Here is a 27744-nt window from a genome sequence, read left to right on the forward strand (position 1 = left end):
ATCTCTCCAGCCCCACGGTGCACATTTTTAATTCGGAAGGCATAGGCAAATGGAGCTCTGTGAGTTTGAGGCCAACCTGGTCTACAGAGCGAGTTCCAAGACAGCCAGGGCTACAAGGGAGACCCTGTCTCGAAAACAAAGCAAAACAAAACAAAACAAACAAGCAACAACAATAACAACAACAACATGGAGGCCAGGGAGATGAGTAAGGGCACTTGTTGCCCAGGCTCATGCCTGGGTTTGATCTCTGGGACCCACATGGTGGAAAGAGGGACTCCTAAAAGTTGTCCTCTGACCTCCCCAAACATGCCGTGGCAGCTGTGCCTCTCTCCACAAACACGCACAAGTAAGTACATTTAAAAATACAAATACTGGAGAGCCACGTACGAGGCAGTAGCAGGAAATCGTGGGCTTTGACGGGAATGGCTGCCTGCTGCGCCAGAGACCCAGACAGATGCGGCACTTGCCTGGATGATCGGAAGCCTTCTTTGAGAGAAGGGTGAAGGTTAAAGCACTCCAGCCTCAGAGCTGCAGCACACGTGGGTTTTCAGGGCCACCCTGGGACTGCGTCCACGCTTCAGCTGCTGGGTAACTCCCTGGGATGTAGTGTGTGTGGGAATCCGAGGTTTTTCACACGTGATGACTTTCCCTTTGGGGCTTAAATAGGAGGTGCCTGTTCCAGCAGGAGAGACTCCAGCCAGGCTTACTTCTGCATTCCCAGAAATTGTCCCATAAACCAAGCCCCTGCCTATTGGCTATGGTTTTTCCCAGGCTCTGTCTCTGTCCTCTTCCCTACCGGGTCTCCTTCCATGTCCACCTTCCCTCAGACTGGACAGGCTAGCCTGCGTGGCTCACAGCCCTTTAGAACCAGCTGGAACCCATCCTGTCCTGTTCTGAGCTGTGCCAGACCCCTATTCCTCATCTCCATTCCCCAAGGACCAGCCAGAGAGGCCTGGGCTGAGTGAATCCTGGGAGACGCTCCTCTTCTCAGGCTCTCAGACCGCCCTGCCCTCCCCGACCCTCATTGTCCTGTGAAGGCACCAGCCTGGAGGCCAAGCAGAGCCCTCTCTGGGATTCTTGGAGCCTTGGTCCTCATGGTCACTAGAACCAAAAGGCATTTCATTTGATCATGTGATCAGCCCCTGACGATTGTGATCTCAATTCTGGCTTCTGTATATTCTTAGAAAACTGAAATGTGACAGATGCTGAGAAGTGATAATGTTTAAACTGGTGTGGTGGCAAATACCTGTAATTCATCACTTGGGAGGCAGAGATAGGAGGACCAAGAACTCAAAGCCAGGGGGCTGGAGAGAAGACTCAGCGGTTAAGAGCACTGGCTGTTCTTCTAGGGGACCCGGGTTCAATTCCCAGCACCCACATGGCAGCTCACAACTGTCTGTAACTCCAGTTCCTAGGGATCTGACACCTTCACACCAATGCACATAAAATAAAGTTTATTAATAATATAAAAAAAGAATTCAAAGCCAGCTTTGGTCGTATGATGAGTTCAGGGCCGGCTTGGACTACACGAGACCTTGTTTCAAAAAATTTCTCCTTGTATTTGAAAGAATGAATTATAAGCTCCTAATGACTCCAAAGGAGGTGAGGGAGGGCCCCCAGGGGTAGGAAGAGCTGCCAGCTCATATGTGGTCACAGGGGGCTCGCTGCTGGTCCACTTGGGGAGGCAATTGGCCAGGTCAGGCAAAACCCTGAGACTGACAGTGGCATCCCATCAGGATGTGTGATAGCAGAGGAGGAGCCCCAGAGGTTAAGAAACTGCTTCCTGTCACATTCCCTGGCCATTGACGGTAGAGGCCATTGACTAATCTAGGAAAAATCTTTACCTTTCCAGGTCAACGGAGACTGTGGCACCAGATTTAAAGAAATACACTCATGCCAGGCACAGTAGTGCACACTTTAATTCCAGCACTTGGTAGGCAGAGACAGGCAGACCTCTCTGAGTTCTGGGTCAGCCGGGGCTACATAGAGAGACCCTGTCTCAAAAACAAACAAACAAACAACAAACAACCAAACAGCAAAAGAATGAGTAGTGGCCTGAGGTCCCAAGGTCCGAGGTCCACCGGGTCTCACCTGGATCCACCAACTGTGGGCTCTCTGGGCCTGCAGGAACCACCACCCCCTGGCCTTTGGCTCCTTAGAGCCCTTCTCCGACCATGCCCTCCTCTTCTGCCTCTTACTCCCCCAGCCCCCCAAACACAGCTTCCGTTTTCCTTGGTCCTGCTGGCTGAAGCCACCTAGGGTCAGTCCCCACTCCCCTGTCCCCTGGCTGTCCCTGTGAGGTTCTGGCTGCATCAAGTCCCCAGGCAGCACACTTCCCCTTTCTGCCTCTGGCTGTTTTTCATTCGAGAATAGAAAGTTGCCTGCCCCTTCTTCTGGAGGTGAAACCCCAGGATGTGTGTGCAGGCACTCAAGTTCCTGTATTAGGAATGCTCAGAGCCCCCTTTTCTAGCCGTGATATGTAATCTTAGTTTGCATTTACCTGCTTAATTATTAACTTGCCCAGCTGCAGTTCACTTGAAAAATTGACTTCTGCCCAAGTGAACTTAGGACCTCATAAATGCTAGACAATTGTTCTACCAGTAAACTACACCTTTAGCCCCCCAAGTGTGTGTGTGTGTGTGTGTGTGTGTGTGTGTGTGTGTGTGTGTGTGTGTTGTGACACAGGTTCCTTTTGTGTTGCCTGGCTGGCATGGAAGTCACTGTATAAACAAGGCTGGCCTTGAACTCACAGAGATCTGCCTGCCTCTGCCTCCTGAATGCTGGGATTAAAGACGTGTACTACCATGTTTGGCTCCTACACATGTCATTCTCTCATTCTTTTTTATGTGTATGAATGTTCTTCCTGAATTTATACATGTGCACTACATGTGTGCACTGTAGTTCAGTATTTCAGAAGAGGGCACCAGAACCCTGGAACTGGAGTTAGGGGTAGTTGAGAGCCACTACATGGGTGCTGAGAATCAAACCCTGATCCTCTTCAAGATCAGCCAGTGCTCTTAACTGCTGAGCCATCTCCAGACCCCTAAACACTTCTTTTTTTTCCCCCTGGGACAGGGTTTCTCTGTGAAGCAGCCCTGCCTATCCTGGAACTCACCCTGTAGACCAGGCTGGCCTCGAACTCACAGAGATCCACCTGCCTCTGCCTCTCGAGTGCTGGGATTAAAGGTGTGTGCCACCACTGCCCGGCCCTGCCTGACACTTAAAGATCTATTTGAAGGCAGCTGTATTCAACAGATATCCTGTGTGGGTATAGCACTTGTCTAGGCAAGGACCTGGGCTCTCAGCACCAAAATCCCAACCATCCAGAAGCTTCCATAGAGCTGAGGGGAGTCTCAGTAAATGCACACTGCGGTGGTGGCGCACGCCTTTAATCCCAGCACTCGGGAGGCAGAGGCAAGCGGATCTCTGTGAGTTCGAGGCCAGCCTGGTCTACAAAGTGAGTCCCAGGAAAGGTGCAAAGCCACACAGAGAAACCCTGTCTCGAAAAACCAAAAAAAAAAAAAAAAAAAAAAAAAGCACGCTGCGGTAAACAGTGGCCTTGTGACCATTATGTATGCGCCAAAGGCCAATTCAGGCACACAGGTGCTGGACTTGCATTGTCTTGAAACCAAAGTCTTTGAGGGGATGCGCCTGTGGGTTTCTGTTCCTTCACTTCTTCTCAGCTTTAATTGCCAAGGTCGTTATTTAAGTGATAGACATGAACTGTGACAAGAATTAGAATAAATGAGAACCGAGGGCACATGAGAGGAAGCAGCTCCCGCCGGCACACCTTTTCCCGTCCATTCTTGGTAGTCTCATGGCAGACTCCAGGCTCTGTTCACACAGTGTGGGCTGCACAGGCTTAAAGAGCCCAGCTGGGCCGGCACGGTGGAACATGTCTGTTAACCCTAGCACTGGACAAAGTGAGGCAGGAGGCTAGCCTGGGCTACATAATGAGACCGTGTCTCAAATAAACAATCAATCAAACTAAACTGGGAGGCGGCTCAGTGGGTGAGCTCTCTTACTGTGTAAACATGGAGACTGAAGTTCAGCTGTCTAGAACCCAAGTAAAATCTGGGTGTGGCCACAGGTGCCTATAAACTCAGAGCTGGCTGGGCAGAGATAAGCTGATCGCTGGGGCTTGTTGGCCTAGCCCCCAAAACAGTGAGCTTCAGGATCAGTGAGAGACAGTGGTTCTCAACCTGCAGGTCGTGACCCCTTTGGGTGTCGAACAGCCCATTCACAGGAGTTGCCCAAGACCAATATTGGAAAACATGGATATTTACATTACAATTTATAACAGTAGCAAAATTACAGTTATGAAGTGGCAACAAAAATAAATTTTATGGTTGGGGGGTCACCAGTGTTAGGGGGGTTGAGAACCACTGCTTTAAGAGAATAAGATAGAAAGTGGCACCTGATGTAAGGCTGTCCGGAGTGGGTAAAGCAGTTCCCTCATGTCCTGGTGTCAGGGGATGCCTGGGACACTTGGCTTTGGTTTTTATGTAAGGTGACAAGAAGGAAAGGTGGGTGTGCTCGTGTCCGAAGGGCATGACCAGGAAGTTGCACGTCCAACATCCCCTCAGAAACATTGGCCAGAACTGGGTCCCGTGATGGACTTGGTTGCAAGGGAGACTGGGAAATGCAGGAGGAGGGTGTACGTAGCTAAAGCATTTTGTTCCTCTGGAGGAGAAGTACCTCTTCCAGGGACAGTCAACTTTTCTGACACACACACACCTTCCCACTTGGCCACTTGAATGTCTTCCCACATGTGCCCTGTCCTAAAGGGAGATAGGTCTGATATCTACCAGTCGCTTTCTTTAGATCAATCCACCATCTGATGCAATCTGTGGCTCTCTCTTATCAGCTTCTAATGACCCAGTGGGCCTCAAACAGAAGGAGGTTATCTGCCCCCCTTCCTGCCAGTACACCCACAGTTCATTGCTGGGATGGAACAGGAAGCCACAGGCTATGTAGCTGTTTGCTTATAGCAGTTAGTGATTCCATCAGGACCTCTCCGTAGTCTGCTGGTGTGGCTGCCCTGGCCAGCCTATTTGGCAGTCCCTGGTTCCTAGTACATCTTTGATTGTCATGTACTGGAGCATCTGTTTCACTGGAACGTTGATTGAGTAGCTCAGATGGGGCTTAGCGGTAGAGGGTTTGATTGCATGCATAAGCTTGGGTCTCATGGTGCTTTTGTATAGTGGAGTGGATAGATAGTAATGATCTGAACACACGTACACACAGCCAGGAGCAGCACATGCACTCAGAGAAGCATGCTGTGGGTGGGGAGGATGACTGGGAGAGGGAGATGGGAGAAATCAGTCTCCTCCAGGGCGTGAGTTGAACTTGACTTTCCAACGGAGGGCTAGCAGGCAGCTGAAGGGAGGGCCTGCTCATTTCTAAGCAGAGGGTATAGCATGTTCACAGAAACTGTGGTGGCCAGGAGACATGTTTGAGGGCCGAGAGAGGCCTTTGAAGTCCTGATCCTCCTGCCTCAACCTCTCAAATTCTGGGATCACAGGTGTGCACCACCACACCCAGATGATGACACTCTGGGGATCAAACCCAGGCAGGGCCTAGTGCATGCTGGGCAAGCATGGTTCCTACTTCTGACTTGAAAAGAGAAACCTGCTCTTCGGTGTTGCTGGTGTTCCTGGCTTCTTCAAGACTGTCTCTGTTGATAGAACAAACCTACGCTGTTCAGGCCTTGGAACACAGCCTGCTGTTTGTTTTTAAAGAAGAGATCTCAAATGAGATTTTATTTTAATGATTGATTTTATTTTTAATCCTCTGTGTGTGTGTGTGTGTGTGTGTGTGTGTGTGTGTGTGTGTGTGTGTGTGTGTATGTGTGTGTGTGTGTGTGTAGTTGCCTAGGAAGGCCAGAGGCATCCAATCTCTTGGAGCTGGAGTTCACAGGGGCTTGTGAGCTGCCTAACATGGGTGCTGGGAACAGAGCCCAGGTAGATCCTCTGGAAGAGTAATACACACTCTTAACTGTTGAGACAGCCTTCCAGCCCCCAAAGTCTGTTTTATGCAGTGGAATATTGCTTGATTCTAATGGAAAATAAAGACAATTAAGGGCACTTGTTTGTTTGTTTGCCAGATGTGGTGGCACATGTCTGTAATCCCAGCTCCTGGGAGGCTGGAGACAGGTTGCTGAGAGGCCAGCCAGGGCCCCCTTTGGAAGACTGTCTCCCCCCCCAAGACTATCTTAAGAAACAAACAAACAAACAACAACAATAAAATGAGTTTGAGCCTAGCCTGGTCTACAGAGTGAATTCCAGGATAGCCAAGACTACACAGAGAAGCCCTGTCTCAAAAAACAAAACAAAAAAATGTTTGCTTTTTTTCCTTTTAAAAACAATTTGCTTTTTTTTGCCCTAGGAAAACAGTGGAGAACTTTTACTTTGGGGAACACTCTAGTATAATATGGAATGGGGGTGTTGAGGTTTTACTGTTATATGAAGTTTTTCTCAGTGCTGTAACAAGATCCCCAGAAAAGCAGCTGATGGAAGGAAGGAAGAAAGGAAGGGAGGGAGGAGGGAGTTAGGGAGGGACGGAAGGAGGGAGGGAGGAAGGAAGGAAGGACTTATTTGGCTCTGAGTTTGAGGGCACAGTCCATCATGGCGGGAAGGTGTGGCACCAGGACCTGGGACTGGCCACACTGCATCCACAGCCAGGAAGTATGAGACCTGGCGCTCAGCTCCTTTGTGTGCTATCCAGGACCCCAGCCCCACGGGACGGTGCTGCCCACATTCTGGATGGGTCTTTGCATCCCAGTCAGTCTAAACCAGACCCCCCACACACACACAGATGCACCCAGGGAAAGGTTTGCCTCCATGGTGACTCTAGATCCCGCCAAGTTGATAAGATCAACTGTCAAATGTATCTTATAAAATTGTATTGGTCCATGTAGCTGTGCAGTTCTGGGTGTCAACTGAGTAGGGGGAGACCCCTGGGGATCTGAAGGGATGTGGGAGGCGACTAAACCTTCCTATCCCATCAGCCACTGCCATCTTCTTGTGACTTGTGGGTGCTGGGATGGGACCCTCACACTCTAGGGAAGAGCTGTGTGGCTGACTTCTAACTCCAGCTAGAATTGTCTGGCTAAGTTTTGCAGTCTTTTGGAAGCTGTGCTTGAGCAACTCCAGCCACTCAGACTTTGGCTTTGGTATGTGGTCCAGAGTCACTTCATTTCTGGATCGGGACTCTGTGGACAGGTTACTGTGGGCAGCTGTTGAGCAGAGAAGTGTGTCCCCTCCCACTTTGTAGAGGCCAGGCTGCACACACACTGGCAACAGGGCTCCCATGTATACGCAGAGTTTCTGTGTGTATCCTCTCTAAGGTTTTCACAACCTCAGGGAGCAGCAGAACGTGGGTCAGCTTCATCCCCTGGACCACTGGGGATCTGTCCTTGGAGCTGGCACTGTCTGGCGGAGACATCAGTCCCAGAGTCCCAGCCTGTAGATCCAGAATCAACCAGACTTATCACCTACCATGTCCCATCAAGCACCTTTCCTCATGATTTTAGTCGCTCCCATTTTATAGATGTGGAAACTGAGGCTCAGAAACTTGCCCAAAGTCACTTAACTTGTAAGTAGCCAAGATGCAAATGGAGGCCAGCTTGGCCTTAATCTGAATTTGGGTAAGTTGTTAGGTCAAGTCTCAGTTTCCCCTTCAGAGAAATGGGCATCTTCAGGTATGGTGGCACTTGAGAGGTGGAGGAAGGAAAATGAGAAGTTCAAGGCTAGTCTTTGCTACATTGAGGTCATCCTGGACTGCATGAGACCTTATCACAAACCGTCAAACAAGTGTATAAGCCCTGTTTACTTTGCTTTCAAAGCTTCAAGAGAGGTCACATTTTTTTCTAAGGTGCTGAGGCCTAGTGTGGGGCAGGTGACCTGATTTCCTTCCCTGAACTGATTCTTCGGTCACTGTGGGTTTTGAGAGTGCTGGAAGAGTGAGTAGAGGGCCACGTGCCGCACAATTAAACTGGGGCGCAGCGAGGTGCGTCTGTCAAACCCTGGCTATGAACTCTGCTGTGGTCACCGGGCTCCTCTGAGTGTGAGGTTAAACCCTCCTCAGAGGATGCGTGAGTCAGTGTCAGCTGCGTCACGCTGCATAACGTAAACCCTGAGATGAGCTGTAACACGGGAAAGGAGAGCGCCTGTGTTACTGAAGCTGGGTTGGGGACACGTCGCTTCCAGGGTCACTGTGACACAGGAGGCAATGGAAGAGACTCACTAGCTTTTTGTTCCCGATCAGCCAGCCCAGCCACTAGGGCCTTCCATCATTTGATGAAACTTACCAAAATATTGTCTGCCTCAGGACCTTTGCATATGTTGTGCCCTGGAGCTCCGGTCTTTCACAAACTTCCCTGTATTCTTCCAGAGGCCAGTCCTCATCATCAGTCATCTATTGGGTCTCTGCTTCAAGGGACTCTCCCCACAGAAGCTCATGGGGTCCTTCCCTCAAGTTTCTTGTCTGCACAGGAGTCCTCCCACTTTGTAACTTGCTTGACACCCCCACCCCCACCCCCACCCCTGCCGGTGCTGGGAATTGACTCAGCCTTTGCACCGAGTTTTGTCTCAAGCAGAGACCCTGTCTCTGACATTGTAAGTGAATGAGTCACAGAGAGTCTTTGAAACCAGGGGTAGGCACAGGCTCTCTGGGAATCTAGGGATGGAAGCCGTTAGGAGGTGAGTCAGGTGTGGTGGCATATACCTTTAATCCCAGCAGTTGGGAGGCAGAGACATGTAGGGTCTGAGTTAGAGGCCAGCCTGGTCTACAGAGTTCATTCCAGGACAGCCAGGGCTACATAGGGAAACATTGTCTCAAAACATTACAACAGAAGTATTTATTTTTATTTATATGTATGAGCGTTTTGCCTGCATATGTCTGTGTGCCATGTGTGTGCAGTACCCACAGAAGTCAGAAGAGGGCACCAGATTCACTGGAGCTGGAGTTATAGACAGTTGTGAGCCTCCATGTGGGTGCTGGGAACTAAACTCAGGTCCTCTGGAAGAACAGCAAGTGCTCTTAACAGCTCACCCATCTCTCCAGCCCTATGCGTGCACACACACACACACACACACACACACACACACACACACACCATACTCCCACTGTTAAACCACAGATCACAGATGCAGAGACCAGGCCTAGGAGATTAGTAGGAAAGGTCGAAGCAAGGGCCTAGTGAGCCATTTGCTCTTGCGGTGGGTGCCTGCTCCAGAGTCCTTTAGTTTGTGGCTAATCACTTTAGATTGTTTATCAGGAATCCATTCCAGCTACAAGCCAACTTAGAATTAAAAAACAAATACTTAAGTATTGCATTATTTTTTTTTTTTTTTTTTTTTTTTTTTTTTTTTTTTTTTTTTTTTTTTGGTTTTTCGAGACAGGGTTTCTCTGTGTAGCTTTGCGCCGTTCCTGGAACTCACTTGGTAGTCCAGGCTGGCCTCGAACTCACAGAGATCCGCCTGGCTCTGCCTCCCGAGTGCTGGGATTAAAGGCGTGCGCCACCACCGCCCGGCAAGTATTGCATTATTGTTTGCCTTGAGAGGGTAAAGGGCGGGATTTCCAGAATGTGTTCATAGACTGAGGACCTTGCTGGCAGCTCATGAGTCCCCTCTGTCCCAATGAGCAGTGCTGAGGTTTGCCACTGTGTTATGTGGCAGGGGAGGAGGCCCAGGCCTCCCAGGGGTCAGCCAACGCTTCAGCACAGTAAACTGAAGGAAGTGGAGCAGAAACAAAGGACTCCAGAGAAAACAAGTGTTTCCGCTTTCATTTTCTTCAGGGTAACAGAGTTTGCAGTTGGACCTGCGTGTGAGTGTGTGCGGGCTGGTGTGCTAGTGTGGGTGTGTGCATGTGTGGGTGCCCATGGGTGCTCACATGTGTGAGGGCCTGAGGTCAGTGACTTCCTCAGTCTCTCTGCGCTTGGGTCTCTCACTAAGCCTGGAGCTCAACATTTCAGCTCTACTGGCTGGCCAGGGAGCTTTGGGGATCTGCCTGTCCAGTTGTTACAGGAATGTGCCCCCCTCCCGGCCTTTCACATGGGTTCTGGGGATCTGAACTCAGGTCCTAAGGCTTGCACAGCAGACACTTTACCTTCTCCTTAGCGCCTTTGTTTCTTTTGGAAGGGTCTCACCGTGTAGCTCAGGCTGGCCTAGAACTCATTGTGTATTCCAGGCTGATCTCAAACTCCAGGTGGCCTTCCTTTAGCATTCTGGGGTTACAAATGAGTCACCATACCAGGCTATAGTTGAACCTGTGTCCCAGACCCGAGTTAGATGTCCCCATAGTGGCAATCATTGTTCAGACGGAGCCATCTGGTAACAGTGGAAGTACCAGTCAATGGCTCACATATAAGAAAAAATATTTCAGTTTGTGTGTGTGTGCCCTTGGAAGCCAGAGGCGGGTTATAATTCCTTCGAGTTGCAGGCATTTGGGATCCACCTGAGGTTGGAGCTGGGATCCACCTGAGGTTGGAGCTGGGATCCACCTGAGGTTAGAGCTGGGATCCACCTGAGGTTGGAGCTGGGATCCACCTGAGGTTGGAGCTGGGATCCACCTGAGGTTGGAGCTGGGATCCAAACTCAGGTCCTCCAATAGAGCAGTAAGTGTATTAACCTCTGAGCCGGCTCTTCAGCCCCAGTGGCTTGCATCCCTTGATCCCCCTCCCCTTCCCTCCCCTCCCCGGGCTCATTTGTGAGCCAGCTTGTCAGTGAGCCTACTGTGAGCACTTAGCTGGTGGGAGGTTGGCCAGAGTGTCCGGTCGCTGGCAGGCTTGCTGTAAATGATTCTTGCTCATAGAGAGAGCTGTACACGGTGACAGTACTCAGCAAAGAGAGAAGAAAATCACACCCCCCTCATGAGACACAGGCCTGGCAACCATGAAGGGGCTTGGACAGTGCTGTGTCCCACCCTCTGCCATTTTGTTGTCCAAGGCTCCAACCTGGTCCACTCTGGGTTGGGCCCAGCTTGAGGAAACTCCCAGACTCCAAGAACCCACATGCTACCAGAGCTGTAGATACAGGACACCAACATCCCTTTTCTTCCTGGGGTGGGGGGATTGCCAGGAGAGTGAACTCCAAGCTGCTCATCCTCCCTATGATGAGGCTGTCAGTGAACCCTCAGGGAGAGGAGAATGAGTCCCTGTTTCTCCCACCGTCCACCTCCAGGGCTGTTTGGTCCTGCACCCACTGAGTCACTCCTTACCTGCTCTTACTTTCTGTGAGTGTTTAAAATATGCGTATAGATGCTGTCCAATGTAGCCCGATTGGTAATGTTTGCCTAACATGCACAAAGCCTTGGTTGGTCCTCAGCACCCCATAAACTAGGTATGGTGGGCCACACCTGGAATTCCAGCTCTCAGGAGGTAGAGGCAGGAGAATCAGGAAGGTTTTATTTGTTTGTTTGTTTGCCTGTCTATTTTTGTTTTGTTTTGAGACAGGGTCTTCTATGTAACTCTGCCTGTCCTGGAACTCACTTTGTAGACCAGGCTGGCCTCAAACTCACAGGCATATCTGCCTGTTTCTGCCTCCTGAGTGCTGGGATTTGAAGTGTGTGCCACTCTGCCTAGCCCAGGATCAGGCATAGTGAGTCTCAGGCCAGTCAGGGCTACATGAGACCCTGCATCAAAAACACAAAACCTGCCGGGTGGTGGTGACGCACGCCTTTAATTCCAGCACCTGGGAGGCAGAGCCAGGCAGATCTCTGAGTTCGAGGCCAGTCTGGTCTACAGAGTGAGATCCAGGACAAGCACCAAAACTACACAGAGAAACCCTGTCTCGAAAAACAAAACAAACAAACAAAAACCCAGTTGAGAATAGCTTTATATTTCAAATGCTTTCTCACAGATCCTCACTGGAACTCAGAGGTTCTTTTGTTTTATTTAGTCAAGTTATTTATTGTTTTGAAGTAGAGTCTTGGTTTGTTGCCCAAGCTGGACTAGAACTTCTGGGTCTAATGATGGTCCAGCCTCAGCCTCTGAAGTAGGTTTCGTTTGTTTGTTTGTTTGTTTGTTTTTTGAGACAGGGTTTCTCTGTGTAACCCTGACTGTCCTGGAATTTGCTCTGTAGACCAGGCTGGCTTTGAACTCACAGAGATCCGCCTGCCTCTGCCTCCCGAGTGCTGGGATTAAAGGCGTGAGCCACCACTGCCCGGCTTCTGAAGTAGTTTGATGGCAGGTGAGCTGTGCCTGGCCCAGAGGTAAAAAAAAATGTTTTATTTTGACATTCATACATGTGTATCAGTATACTTAGCATATATTTGCACATTACCCAGCCCCCCTCTGCTGGTTCCTTTACTGTCCCCAAATTGTCCCCCTTTTGCTTTCTCATGTATATGTATGTATATGTATGCATATGTATATGTATGCATATGTATATGTATATGTGTGAATATATATGTATTTAAATATGGATTCTGCGCATGAGAGAGAGCAGCTGCTTTGTCTCCCCGATTCCCTCTCTTCCTTCCCATCCCCACGGAGTCCTTCCTTCCCCTTCACAGTCCTCTGTCTATTTTTCTGTTTCTCTATATTTAACTCTAGAATCTGCTTAAGGCAGAAAGCATGTGATATTTGTCTTCCTGTGTGGCTCCTAGAGGTTTATTTTGTTTGAGACAGGGCCTGTTAGTTACTCTTCTGTTGCTGGGCTCAAACACTGTGACCAAAACAACTTAAAGAAGAAAGTTTATCCAGAGGGCTGAGAATCTGTCATGGTGGGGAAGCATGGCATCAGGTAGGCATGGTGGCGGGGGCAGGGAGCTGGGGGCTCCTGGGTTGAACCCCTGACAGAAGCAGAGAGAACAAACTAAAAAGGTGTGAATCTTTAAAGTCTCAAAGCCCACCTTTGGTGATGTTACTTCCTTTAACAAGGCGATAGTACCTCCTAAACCTCCCCCAAAAGTACCACCAACTGGGACCAAGTGTTCAAATGCCCCAGATTATGGGGGGTAATTCTCACTCAAACTGCCACACCAGGGCTCCTGTAGGCCAGGCTGACCTCTCAAACTCACTGTGTAGCAAAGGCTGGCTGAGAACATCGGAATCTCTTGTCTTTGCCTCCTGATTGCTGGGAGTGCGGGCGTGCATTGCATGGTGTGTGGGTGCCGGCCAGCTACTTACTGTGCGTTTCTCACCTCATCTCACGGAGCCCAGGCATGCTCTCAAAGCTCTGGAGACCCTGCCCTGGGTACCAGCTGACTGGGGAGGCTGAATCTGCTTCCCCCAGGTCTACCACCCTCTGCCTTGGATTTTGTGACTCTGACTCAGTGCGTGTGACTGATGCCTTTGAGAATTTAACCCCCAAGGGGAAGAAGAGTAATGTCCCAAGCACTGGGGAATTCTGTTACCAGCTTGCACTGGAGTCAGGTAGAGCACTCACCCCTTGCCCTTGACCTCTGGGCCTGTGGTGTTCTATTTTCAGCTCTCCAGCATCTGTCTTCCGGGTTGGGTGGTGGAGGCAGTTTGCAGGCTGAGCCAGGTTCCTGGCTGGGAACAGAAATGGAGGGGCCGCATTTTCTCCCACTTGGTTTACACAGTGGGGAAAAAGCAAGCAACTGAGAAGCACAAATTAGGATGGTTAAAGTCTGTCTGTCTTTTTTTTTTTTTTTTTTTTTTTAACATTTTATTCATTTACTTGTTTTGGTGTTGGGGTTGTGGGGGGACCTGGGGACTCATACTTACTTGGCAAGCACTGGACCTCTGAGATGTGTCCCTATCCAGACACTTGGACCTCACACGTGGTATTTATCATTTGCATGTGGAAAGCTTGATTTAACCCAAAGCTCACCCTGCCCGGGGATTTTTCAGGAAGCTGATGGGGCCTGACGTAGAGGGCCTGACCTGGGGCTGTCAGCTGACCTCTGTGGCTGGGCATGGCTCTCCATGTGTCACTAGGTGCCCGTGTGTGGTTGAGGGGGTGTTAACCCCTCCCAGCCTGTGTCCTCCTCCCACCCCCACCCTGAAAGCCTCCGTGACACACTGCTAGGCGCACGCTGTGGCCTGTCATTGCAGAAAGAACAGGAAAGAGAAAAGCTAGACTCTTCCGGGAGTGAAAACAGTAAATGAAGCTTTTTTTTTTTCTTTTTCTTTCTTTCTTTTTGTTTTGTTTTGTTTTTGTTTTTGTTTTTGGAGACAGGCTTTCTCTGTGAAACAGTCCTGGCTGTCCTGGAACTCATTCTGTAGACCAGGCTGGCCTAGAACTCACAAAGATCCGCATGGCTCTGCCTCTCAAGTACTGGGATTAAAGGTGTACGCCACCACCACTGGGCAGTAAATGAAGCTTTTATAAGCCTCCTGGGTGGAGCTTGCAAAGGTCAGCCATGAACCCCGGGACCCTTGATGTCCACACCAAATATGCCTGCACAGAGAGACACAGATTTGTGCTAAGCAAAAAAAAAAGTCATAGGGGCTGGGCTGTGACTCAATGGCTTAGTGCCAGGCCCTGGTTCCATTCCCAGCAACAGAGGAAAGAACAAAGTCACCAGGAATAAGACCCAGAGGTTAAGTCAGGATGAAATGACCCTTGACCTCCATGTTATTAATGAAGAAACTGAGGCTCAGCCAGGCTGCAGTCAAAAAAAATACCTCTAGCTGGGGAGATGGTTCAGTGTATAAAAGTACTTCTTTGCAAGCCTGAGGACCTGAGTTCAAATCCCCAGAACCTGTGTAAAAGCCAGACACTGGTACCAGTGTCTATATTTCCAGTTCTCCCAAGGGAGATGGGAGATGAAGAATTCTTAGAGGCCCTTGGGCTAGCTAGTCTGGTATACACAATAGAATAACAACAAAGAGACTCAGTCTCAAACTCTATACATGCTCATGTCCATATTCACACACACACACACACACACATGCACGCACATGCACGCATGCACGCGCACATACACAAATGCTGCTGTATGCACATTGTGTACATACACCTTGATAAATACAAAATGTAAAAGAAAAGATGCATTGTGTGCTGGGCCCAAGAGCAATGTGGGGACGGGTGGCCTTTGGGTATCATTTCCCACTGTTGTGGGCATGGCTTCCGCCCCAAGTCACAGTTAAGGGTTCTTTACCATGGAGACACCTCTGTCCTTCTGCTTCACATGCCGCTCTTCAGGTGCTGCTGATATACCCTCTGAGGACCGTGGGATCTCCACTCTAGGCTGTCTGGAGGGAGAAACAACACAAGACATACAGTAGCAGAGAGTGGAGGCTGGGTAAGGGCCTGTGGGGCAGCCTGCCTCCTGGGGGATGGTGGGCTCAGTATCTGATTGTGCCTGGTTAGGCAGCTTTGTGGTAGGCGTGCTCATGAATTGGCAGTTACCTCGGCAAATGGGTTTTGTTGACATTTTGTTACAAAAGACTGTCTGTTCCCCTCCTGGGCTTCAAAGCTAGACTGGTCTACAAGGCACAGACTAGGCTGCTGTGGGGAAGTGGCTGGCTTAGGGACTGCGTTCGTTCCAGGTGGCATGACCCACAAATGCTGCTCCTTAATCCTAGCACTTGGGGTGGAGGCATAAAGATTGGGAGTTCACTCTGAAGGTGTGCTTGGTTTGAGGCCAACCAACCTGAGTTACAAGAGACCCTTTCTCAACGAACAAACAAATAAAGGGAAAAACAAAAACTCTGGTCCAAATAACAACATGATAACCAGAACAAAACACATTTTCTAAATGACCAGGACAGGAAGGAACAGTGCCAGGTTCTGGACAGAATGAAAAAAGAAACCAGTCAGACTGGAATGTGGCGATTGGCAAAATGGGCAGGTTTTCAGTATAATGGCACTTTTCTCCCCTGAGCTGTGCTTGACCCAGGGTCCCAAGGTCCCACTCATCAAAGGTTGACCTGAGACAGTGGCTTGAGATGAGGATGAAAGGTTATGATGTGCTCCTTCCTAGGCTGTCCACTCAGCTTGAGGGGGTCGAAACTCCCTTCTGTCCACCTCTGACTCTGACTTGGTTAATTTTTTATTTTTTTATTTTATTATTTATTTATCTATTATCTATCTGTCTATCTATCTATCTATCTATCTATCTATTTACTTTTTTGTTTTTCGAAACAGGGTTTCTCTGTGTAGCTTTGCGCCTTTCCTGGATCTCGCTCTGTAGACCAGGCTGGCCTCGAACTCACAAAGATACGCCTGCCTCTGCCTCCCAAGTGCTGGGATTAAAGGCGTGCACCACCACTGCCCGGCCTAATTTTTTTATTTTTATTTTTATTTTTTTGAGACAGGTTCTCCCTATGTAACCTTGAACTGGAACTGGCTATGTAGACCAGGCTGGCCTTGAACTCACAGAGATTCACCTGCCTCTGCTCCCAGAGTGCTATCCTTAAAGGCATGTGCCACCATGTCTAGTTAATTCATGTGTCTTTTAAATAATTTTTTACACTTATTTATTGTGTATGTGTGTGTACATGTGTGTCTTCGTGCATGCATGTGTAGCACAAAACTTAACAGGTCTTATTAATAAAATCAAACCTGAAGCCAGTTATTGGGGTGAAGGCTGGAAGATCAGAGAAGCAGAACAAGCCACAGCTTCCTCACCTCGACAGCTCCTCAGCTGATCCTGTTTCCTCAGACTGGAAGCCTCTGAGTACTCATCCAAATGGATCTCAGCTGAACTGCTGCTCCAAAGCCTAAAAGCTTAACCAGCTCTAGTTCCTGGTTTTTACACCTTATATACCTTTTTGCTTTCTGCCATCACTTCCTGGGATTAAAGGCATGAGTCACCATGCCTTGCTGTTTCCAGTGTGGCTTTAACTCACAGAGATCCACATCAATCTCTGCCTCCCAAGTGATAGGATTAAAGGCATATATGCCACCATTTTCTGGCCTCTATGTCTATCTAGTGGCTGTTCTGTCCTCTGACCCCAGATAAGCTTATTAGTATGCACAATATATTGGGGGACATAATATGTCACCACATGCATGTTTCATTGTTTCATGGGATGTATAGAAAGACAGAGGACAACTTGCTGGAGTCTGTCTCACCTTTTGCCATGTGGGCCCAGGGACTGAACTCAGGTTTGGTTTGACTGCAGGTGTCTTTATCCCTTGAGCCATCTTGTCAGCCTCAAGTCATATATCTATTGGCCATAAAGATTGAAAAAAACGTTAAGCAGGGTGTGGTGGCGCAGGCCTTTAATCCCAGCACTCTGTGGGCAGAGGCAGGTAGATCTCTGTGAGTTCCAGGACAGCCAGGGCTGTTACACAGAGAAACCCTGTCTTGAAAAACCAAACAAAAGGAAAAATTGTTAAAAAGTTTTAAAGACGATTCAGAACAGAGTTCAGTGAAAGCTAAGGGCGTCTACCCTCCTTTCCCCAACTCAGTTTGGGAGCTGAACATTCTATAGGATTTTGTTGTTGTTTAAAACAGGGTCTCGCTATGTGGCCCTGGCTGTCTTGGAACTTGCTATGTAGACCAGGCTGGCAGAGATCCACCTGCCTTTGCCTCCTGAGTGCTGGCATTAAAGTGAGCCACTATGCCTGGAAGTTATTTGAGCGAAGGAATTTACACTGTCTCTGTCTCTTTCCTCCTCTTATTCCTGTCCTCCCAACCCCCCACCCGCTCAGTCTCACCATCACCCTATGCTTTTGCACTAGATCTCCAACCTCCCCACTGTTTTTTTTTTTTTTTTTTTTTTTTTTTTTTTTAGGCAGGATCTCACTGTATAGCTCAGGCTAGCTTAGAACTGCTGGTTGTCCTCCTGCCTTTTGATGCTAGGATCACAGGCCTGCTGCACCACAATACCCAGCTTCCTCCATCCTCTGGGAAGTGGTCCAGAGTGATCTCAACTGGGACAGGATGGAGCTGGTGCTTGCTTCTGCTTTCGAAAGACAAGCTTTTTATTTATTTATTTTATTTTTTGCTTTTTGAGACAGGGTCTCCTCTCTAAGTAGTCCTGGAATTTGCTATTTAGACCAGGCTGGCCTCACAGAGATCCTCCTGCTTCTGCCTCCCGAGTGCAGGAATTAAAGGTGTGTGCCATCATGCCAGGCCTAAGACAAGCTTATTTAAAAGAGGAATGTGGGCCAGTGAACTGTTCGTAATGTGGGTAAGGGTGCTTGTTGCCACTAATGACTTAAGTTTGGTCCCTGGAACCCATATAGTGTAAGGATTCCCAATTCCCAAAAGTTGTCCTCTGACCTCCACACATGTGCACACATGGCCAAATAAGTAAATATAATTAAAAAATATTAATAGAGGAATGTGTCATGTACGACACAGGAAACTCAGGGAAAAGTCACTGTGATTCCCATTCAGCCTTTGTTGTCCCAAATTCCTAGAACTTCCCAGTGACCTCATTGTTCTTTTGTTCCTAATTGTGCCGGGACCTCCCTTCTCTCATGGAACTCGGACTGGAGTGGGGTCACAGACGGTGGTGGTTTTGAGTATTAGAGATTGAGTCCAGGGCCCCACACCTTCTAGGCAAGCACTCGCCCAAAGAGTTATCTCCCTAGATTGCCCCCCCTCTCTTATTTTGAAACAAGCTCACTAAATTGCTCAGGCTGGATTTGAACTCTGAATCTCTGAATTCGCCCTCCTAAGTGCTGGGAGTACAGTGGGAGCCAACATGCTTGGCTTATAGAGATGATTAAAGTTTGTGGGCTAGGGCTGGAGAGATGGCTCAGAGGTTAAGAGCACTGACTGCTCTTCCAGAGGTCCTGAGTTCAATTCCCAGCAACCACATGGTGGCTCACAACCATCTGTAATAAGATCTGGTGCCCTCTTCTGGCCTGCAGTCATACATGCTGTATACATAATAAATTAAATCTTAAAAAAAAAAAAAAAAAAAGTTTGTGGGCTAGCACTGGGGTATAGCTCAGCGACAGAGGGCTTGCCCAGTGTATTTGAGGTCTTGGCTTCCCTCCTCAGCTCCACCGATAGATATTTTAAAAAGTAAATGCATGCATGCAGGTAATTCTGTTGACTGCCAGAGACTCTGTGGCAGTTAAGTATGTCTGCCACCATTCATGAAAGCGTAGTGTCAGATGAATTTAGATGTTACCTGTTGTGATACCAAAGCTTGGGTTTGCAAAACGACTTCCACAGCAATGCTTTGTTTGGAGAGACTCCATTTATCACTTGGAACAAATGACGCTGGGGTCCTTTCGCTTCAGCTTGGCCTGATGCTGCCGAGAGATCGAATAACTGGGCAGCTGTCGCTGGGCCATCGTGTGTGTGTGTGTGTGTGTGTGTGTGTGTGTGTGTGTGTGTGTGTGTTTGTGTGTGCAGGTGCCCTCAGAGGCCAGAGATGTTGGATCTCTGTAGCTCGAGTTACACACACAAAACACTAAAATAAGCCAGGCATGGTTGCATTCATCTTTAATGCCAGCGCTGGGAAAGCAGAGGATCTCTATGAGTTCTAGGCCAGCCAGGGCTACAGAATGATACCTTGTCCCAAAATAAACAAGAAGAAATCTTGGGAGCTGGAAAGACGGCTCAGTAGAAGAGAGTGTGAGGACCAGAATTAAGGTTACCAGCACTCATATTAGGTGGCTCACAAGTGTGTGTAACTCAAGCTACAGAGATCCGATATCTCTGGCCTCTGAGAGCACTGCACACTCTCTCTCTCTCTCTCTCTCTCTCTCTCTCTCTCTCTCTCTCTCTCTCACACACACACACACACACACACACACACACACACACGCCCAACGACAGCTGCTCATGCTCAGTTATTTGATCTCAGTAGCATCAGGCTGAGCTGAAGTGCTCTACCACCTCTGAGTTAAGTCCACAGCCCTTACGGTTTTATCTGAGGGAGTAATGTTGAAGAATCCAGACTAAGAAATTTAGACGTTACCCAGGCGCTGAGGAGCCATAGTGCTTCCCTTTAAGCAACGGGATGTGATGGGGCTGGAGTGACCTATATTTCAGTCTTGCTGCCTGGTGACAAAAGAAGGGCACCTGAGCTGGAGTGGTGCAGGCTGGAAGGGTAAGCCTGGGCACTAGTGGAGCAGAGGAAAGCTGTTGGACAGACTCACTTTGAGAATCTGAATGTGAGCTGGCACGTGCAAGACCTCCCAACGTCTTTGGAGTTTCCCAAACTCGTGCTAAGTAGAAGTGGGGACTCATAGGAGGACAGGTGACTTCTGCAGCCAGCCCTATAAGCCTGGGCTGTGTGAGCCTCAGCAAATCCCTGAAGCTGTTTAGAGATGAGCTGTTGAGTTATGTGTGTGCTGGGTGGGGCTGGCGCAGGGGCTCTCTCTAGATAGAGCTGCTGTATAGGATTCGCACATAGGAAGTGGGAAGTGAGACTGCAGGACAGTCAGGACTCTGTACCTGTGGCTCCTGGAACTCAGGGTCTTGTGAGTTAGCATATGCTAGGCACGTGCTCTCCCACTGAGTCACACCCAGCTCCTAGATGGATGCCTGCGACTTGTTGACACGTTCGGTAAACTGTGCAGCCCTTTCCAAAGCCTTTTCGCACCTGGGCTCTCATTCTCTGCTCACAGCAGCCCTGGGAAGGAGGCAAGCAGGCATTATCTTCATGGTCTCTATTTGTTTTTGATTTATTTATTTTTAAAGGTGTATTTATTTGTATTTTATATGTATGAGTGTTTTGCCTGCATATATGTATGTACACCACCTGCATGGATGGTGTCTGCAGAGGCCGGAAGAGGATGTTGGAAATACAGTTACAGACATTTTTGAACCATCATGTAGGTGCTGGGAATCAAACTTGAGTCTTCTGGAAGATTCCCGGTGCTCTTAACCACTGAGCCATCTCTCCAGTCCCTATTTATTTTATGTATATGAGTGTTTACCTGCATGTATGTGCACCATGTGCATGTCTGGTGCTCATGGGGGTCAGAAAAGGATGTTGGATCCCCTGGAACTGGAGTTACAGAGAGTTGTGAGCTGTTGTGGGGGCGAGGGGTGCTGAGAACAGAACCCAGGTCCTCTGTAAGAGTAGTAAGTGCTCTTACCTGCTGAACCATCTCTCTAGTCCCAATGGTCTTCACCTTATAGGAGGCTCACAGATGGAAAGAGACTTGTCTGAAGTCATAACTAGCCCAGTCAGAAGCTAGGTGTGTGTGTGTGTGTGTGTGTGTGTGTGTGTGTGTGTGTGTGTGTGTGATTCAGAATGTCAGAGACAAACCACATGGCATTATCACAGCCCATAGTCCCAGTGGACAGATGGGCAGGCCATGGCCCAGAGAGAAAACCTCATGAGGCACAGTGAGATTTTGTGCTGGCGGCAGGACTAGACCCCAAGTCCCCAACTTCCAGCCCTGTCTCTCCATAGCTCCCCTGGTCATGGAAAGTAACAATGTCTTCTGTGCATTGTTCCAGGGAAGCCTGTTCCTGAGAGCATGTCTCCTCTTCCAGCCTTCCCAGAGGTGGTGAAGCCAGGGCCTGTGGCTACTTCTGGAAGAAAACTCAAGGATGAACAGGAAAAGGGCCAGCTTGTGAAGCCGGGCTCCTTTCTGGACTCAGGTGCTCTCTCTTCTCTTCCCCCTCCTCTTCTGAGTTTTAGATTTATTTGTTTTTGTTTTATGTGTATGGGTGTTTCACCTGCGCATATGTATATGGATGACTTGTGTACAGTGCCAATGGAGGCCAGGGGAGGGGGTCAGATCCCCTGGAACTGGCGTTAGGGATGGTTGTGTGCCACTGTGTGGGTTCTGGAAATCAAATCCAGGTCCTCTGCAAGAGCAGCCCGTGTTCTTAATTGTTGAGTCATCTTTTCAGCCCCACAGGTATTCTTAAGTTATTTCTTTCTTTTGGTGTGTGTGTGTGTGTGTGTGTGTGTGTGTGTGTGTGTGTTTGTATGTGTATATGTGTATGTATATGTATGTGTGTGTGTGTGCATCAAAACACATTGTACAGTAAGTTAGAAAGGGGAAACATCCAGGTGTGGTGGTATATGCCTGTAATCCCAGCTATTTGAGAGTCTGGGGCAGGAGGATCGTGAGTTCAACCCTGTTCTGGGCTAGATAGCTGGGTGGGTAGCACATACCTGTAATCCAGCTTTACTCAGGGGCCTGAGGGTAGGGAGCCCTGTGGTCCATGGCAGAGCATCTTCTTGGCATGCACAGGGCCTGGCTTCAATCCTCAGCACCAAAAAATCCCCAATCCCTAAATATGTTAAGTAAATAAATAACATTTATTTTGGAGAGGGGAGAGGAGAGCTGAGGATGGAACCCTGGGCTTTAGGCATGCAAGCTTTACCACTGAGCTACACTCTAGCCCCTGACCCTTATCATTTTCATCAGAAGAAAAAGAAAGGATCTGTTCAAGGTGACGTGAGTCCTGGGATCTGAGCATTCCTGTCTCTCATACTGCATACACTGCTGTCCCAGAGCCTTGCAGAGCACATTATATGTGCGTCCAGCTTCTTGTGCCCAGGCTAGAGCCGAGGGACAGACTGCCAGATGACAGGAGGACAGCCAGCGATGACTTCTCCAGGGCTCGCTTCTCCTCTCCTGTAGCCTGTAGCCTGCAAGCTTAAAGTCCCAGACCTATGGAATGCAGTTCACTGAGGGCCCTGAAGCCAGCCAACCCTGCTTGGAGAAGCCACTCTTGGGTGCTTGGGCCTGAGGCCGACCCCCCTGTGCTTGAATTCCCGCTCAGCCTCCTCCTTCCTCAGTTCCTCCATCTGTAAAATGGGAAGAACAGAGCCCATTACCTCTTAGTACAGAGAATCAGGCACCTTAGCTGGGTGTGGCCATGTCTGCCTGTCGTCCCAGCCCTGGGGAGGCAAAGGCTGGAGGATGAATGCAAATTCCAGGCCAACCTGGTTTCTTGTGTGTGTGTATGTGCGGGGGGTGGGTCTCTGCAAACACCAGAGCTGGCCGAGTAACATCTGCACTAGGCAGGAGGGAAGTCCAGTTCAACACGACTCAGTAGCCAGTGTTGGTTCAAACTTCTAGAGTCTGACCCCGGACAGTTTATTTTAGACATATTTATCTATTTATCTTTACATTTTAATGATTTATTTTTTTATTTTATGTACATTGGTGTTTTGCCTGCATGTGTGCCTGTGTGAGGGTGTCAGACCCCCTGGAACTGGAGTTACAGACAGTTGTGTGCTGCCATGTGGGTGCTGGGAATTGAACCTGGGTCCTCTGGAAGAATAGCCAGTGCTCTTAACCACTGAGCCATCTCTCTACAGCCCCTAGACATATTTAAATACAGTACAACTTTGGGAAAAAGTTTCCTGGTGATAATTATCACGCTAAAGCTTGAAGTGTGACTCTACTGAAACTCTTGTACAAAGTACATGTGACCTCTTCCGTAAGAATGGATTTGTGCCGGGCGGTGGTGCGCACGCCTTTAATCCCAGCACTCGGGAGGCAGAGCCAGGCGGATCTCTATGAGTTCGAGGCCAGCCTGGGCTACCAAGTGAGTTCCAGGAAAGGCGCAAAGCTACACAGAGAAACCCTGTCTCGAAAAAAACAAAACAAAAAAAACCAAACCAAACCAAAACAAAACAAAACAAAAGAATGGATTTGTGTCAGCATTCGAATACACTGAGAGACACCAGAGACTTAGACTCAAGTCAGATTTAGATTAAGTGAATTTATTCTTACCGGTAGCAAAAGAACAACAGTCTTAGAGCCAATACAGCATGCTGTCCAGAAGGTGGGGTAAGGCAGACATCACAAAGATGTGTATTACAACTATCCATGGAATCCACAGCCGGGCAGGAAAATGGTTTTACTTCCCTTGGGTGTTTCTTCTCTTTCCTGCTATATAGTAATAAAAGACCATTTCATCCCTTTCCCATAGTGATAGTGAGTTTTACAGAACAAAGGTAGCTGTTAATACCTCACAGCCCATTATCTTATTCTTTTTTTAAAATAATTTATTTAATTTTATTTTATATGCATTGGTGTGAGGGTGTCAGATTCCCTGGAACTGAGTTACAGGCAGGTGTGAGCTGTCATGTGGGTGCTAGGAATCGAACCCAGGTCCATCTTAACCACTGAGCCAACTCTCCAGCCCCCCACTCCTCCCCATTATCCTTTCTTATCTCATCTGCAGGCCACTGGGACATTCCAGAGCAAAAGGTCAATGGCCCTTAAGGGATGCCTGGCTCCATATTATGTTTCTTTAGTTATCACAGGGACCTGTGTAAATTATTACTCAGGTCTGAGCACTCTACTGGCTGGGATAGAGCAGTTCATTTGTGTGCAGGCAAAAAAAAAAAAAAGGCTGGCTGTCACATCTCTACAGATTCTAGCTGGGTGGGGGTGGCATATGCCTTTAATCCCAACACTCTCGAGGCAGAGGCGGGCAGATCTCCTAGTTCAAGGTCAGCTTGGTCTATAGAGTGAGGACAGCCAGGACAGCCAGGGCTACACAGAGAAACCCTGTCTCAAAAACCGAAACAAAGAAACAAACAAATAGAATGAATTCTATAGCTTAAGGACCTAGAGGAAGACCTAGTGTGGTCTAGGTCACACAGGTCGGGGAGTGGGGGGCAGACTGAACACAGGGACCTAGTGCCCACTACAGTTCTCATGTCCGGTTCCAGGCCAGGGCTGCACAGTGAGACCCTGTCTCAAAAAGGGAGGGAGGGAGAGAGAGAGAGAGAGAGAGAGAGAGAGAGAGAGAGAGAGAGAGAGAGAGAATGAATATGAGAGGGGGGAAGGGGAACATGGACCACACTGACGGGACTGGACAGGACACAGTTAACTTTAGGCCAAGGAGTCTGGACTATGTCCCGTGACTGAAGATATTGAAGGAAGGGGAAAAACGTGCTGACCTGTGAACTCCAGTTAACGGATCCTTAGACCCATGCCATATTGTTCTTCCTTTGCCAAAGGGAGAAAGCCAGTCAGAGGGGAGGTGGGGGAGACAGGAGAGGTCACAGATGCCCCTCTGTATCTTCTCCATCAGCCTTTGTATGGCTCACTTTCCTGAGTGGCCCTGGGGAGCAGGTGTGCCTGGGTCACTGGGCCTGTCCCTGCGGTCCCTCCCACAGAGAAGGAAGTTACTCTTCTGTTTTTGTAGTTGGAAACAGGAGGAGTCATTCTTTCCATGTATCACTGATGCCTGCCAGCCCTGGGAAAGCCCCAGATTCCAGGCTCATGTACTGCCCAGGGAAGCTAGTGTTTGAGGAAGTTTTTATTTTAGAAGAAAAGTTTAGACACTCAGGGTTGTGTTTTGGAGGCTTTTATGTAGAGATGAATGGACCCTACAGTGTGTCCCTGTCCTTTCATGAACCTGTGAAGCATCCAGCTGACTGAAAGTGACTCACTAGACCCTCTGTGAGTCAGCTGTGGCGACAGTGTGTGTGGTGTTTGTGGTGCAGCGTGTGTATGTGTGTGGGGGAGGGGGTGTGGTGTGTGGGTGTCTATGTGTGTGGTGTATGTTGTGTGTGTGGTATAGTGTGGATTGTGTGTAGGATGTGTGGGGTGTGGTGTGGTTTGTGTGTGTGGTGTGCATGAGTATGGTGTATGTTGTGTGTGTATTGTGGTGTGGTATGTAGTGTAGTGTGTGTAATTTCTTGTCAAGGATTTGCGGTGTCAAGCTGGTGGCTCACACCTTTAATCCCAGCTCTCTGGAGCTGGAGACAGGTGGTTCTCTGTGAGTTCGAGGCCAGCTTGATCTACAGCTCGAGTTCCAGGACAGCCAGAGCTGTTATACAGAGAAACCCTGTCTCAAAAATCAGATCAAAACAAAACAAAACAACAACAACAACAACAACAACAACAACAACAAAGGACCTGCAGTGTCTATACAGACAGTGAAAGCAGTGCGCTGAAGGCCCAGGTGGCGTACATGGCCCGCAGCTACTTCATCTGCCATGTGGCTGTGCCTTGCTGTGTCTGGGGAAACCTTAGGCAATTCTTTTAAAACATTAAAAAGCAAGAGATCCGTGCCAGGCAGTGGTAACTCACACCTTTAATCCCAGCACTCAGTAGGGCAGAGCCAGCCTGGTCCACAGAGTGAGATCCCAAACAGCCAGGACTACACAGAGAAACCCTGTCTCGGGGGGGAAAAAAAAAGGGGGGGGGCGGGGAGAAATCCCCAATGTATAAAACTAGAGTGCTCATGCTGCCATTGGCCAGCTTTGGTGATGGTCAGACTTCTGATCACAAAGGGGCCCCTGAGCAGCTGGTTCAGGACCCCTGTGGGCACCACAGTCTATGGATACTCATTCCCTTCTGTAAAGTAGCGCATTTGCACGAGTCACCCTTGGTTACTGGTGCCCACAGGATGGAGGTATTTGCTAACTAACTGTGCCTAGTATTTACTGAGTGATGCTAGGCCTTCCTCTCTTCTCCCTCAGTACCCTAAGCTCCCCAGTCCTTCAGCCCGGGTGGAGTGTTCCTTGTCTCCCAGCCTGTGTTGCCCCTTCTGCTTGCTCCCGGCCTTACTTTCCCCAGGGCCTCCCTGCTGTGGCACCACAGTGGAGGTTTCTCTGTGTCCTCAGCTGTTCATGGCCAGGCCCTGGGACAGCACAGGAGCATCCCCAGCTGCTGGCTTCCCTGTCTCCTCCCGTCATTAGAGATGATAAATTGCACCTGTTGTAAGATGTCACCCGGCTTAAAAGAACTGACACCCAAGGAGCCTGGCGACTGGCACATGGTGTCAGGAGGAGACAGCACTGATTGAGAGAGAAGGTTGCTTTGGGATGAGTCCCAGGCAGAGTACTGACCCTGTCTATCATCCTTTCCAGGGACCACTGTGGCTGGGGCCCAGCAGCAAGCCTCCCACCAGCTTCCATGCAAGGAGGATGCCCCTTGTTCCTTGAAAACTGACCAACCTGACATTTCCCAGTCTAAGGTAAACCCACCCTTGGCTTCTATCCCAGCTGTGTCCTGGCTTCTGGTTTTCTCTCAGAAACAGTTTCTTCATTCCCTGAGATTAGTGTGGGGGTAGGGAGGACAAGGGAGATGTATTGTCTCTGCAAGCTTCTGAGACTAAGTATAGTCTTCAGTGAGATGAGGGGTCTCTGCTGCACTGAGCAGGGGGACGTGGTGGGTTTGTTTCTTTGGGGTGTAATTCAGGGCCTAATGAAGCTCCCTAGCACCAAGTCCCAGTGTAGGCCAGGATTCATGTTTGCCACATTGGGGTTTGAACCCAGGGCCCTCTGCATTCAATCACAGCCGTTTTTGTTTTGTTTTATTTTGAGATAGGCTCTTACTAAGGTTCACAGACAGGCCTTGAACTTGTGATCTCCCTGTCTCAGCCTCTGGAGGAGCAGCCTGGAGGACAGGCCTGCACTGCCAAGCACCATAGGACCTTTGTTTACAATGGGCCTTTGTAAGCAGGAGCTGGGCTGGTACCGCCTACAAGTGCAGTTACCTGAACTGGTTTACAAGCAGCCTTTCCCACTTTCTTGTCAGAGCTGAGCAACAGTCAGAGTGGTCCTGCACTTTGACTTTGTTCCTGTGGGCCGTTTCACGCTTATTTGGTAGTGCTCCTAGATAGCCTTGTGACCATATTGCTAGTAAGATGCCTGTAATTCACACTGGGTTAGAAATGAAAACTTTGGGCCGGGGTGCAGCTCAGTGTTATAGCCCTGGGTTCCACCCCAGCCAAGGGAAAAAATACAAAGGAAACAGTTTTTTACTCTTCTGAGACAGGGTTCCATGGAGCTCAGGCTGGCTTCAAACTCACTGTGTAGCTGAGAATAACCTTGACCTACTGCCTCCACCTCCCAAGTTATTGGATAACAGGCATGTGCCACCACACCTAGCTTATGTGTGCTAAGGATGGAGCTCAGGGCCTGTGCATGTGGCAAACACTCTGCCAACTGAGCTGCATGGTATATGTCTGTGAGAC

At 49.0% G+C, this 27744-nt stretch overlaps 1 protein-coding gene across 1 annotated transcript in view; it reads left to right on the forward strand.

Moving 5' to 3' along the window:
* Irak2 (interleukin 1 receptor associated kinase 2) overlaps positions 1–27744 on the forward strand; it is a 57408-nt gene that overhangs the window by 10492 nt on the left and 19172 nt on the right. Inside the window, exons 3-4 of the mRNA XM_059258384.1 lie at positions 21298–21441; positions 26636–26742. Coding sequence (XP_059114367.1) covers positions 21298–21441; positions 26636–26742 — 251 coding nt within the window. The remainder of the gene's footprint in view (positions 1–21297; positions 21442–26635; positions 26743–27744) is intronic.

The sequence above is a fragment of the Peromyscus eremicus genome, chromosome 3 (genome assembly GCF_949786415.1).
Source record: "Peromyscus eremicus chromosome 3, PerEre_H2_v1, whole genome shotgun sequence".
Classification (NCBI taxonomy): Eukaryota; Metazoa; Chordata; class Mammalia; order Rodentia; family Cricetidae; genus Peromyscus; species Peromyscus eremicus.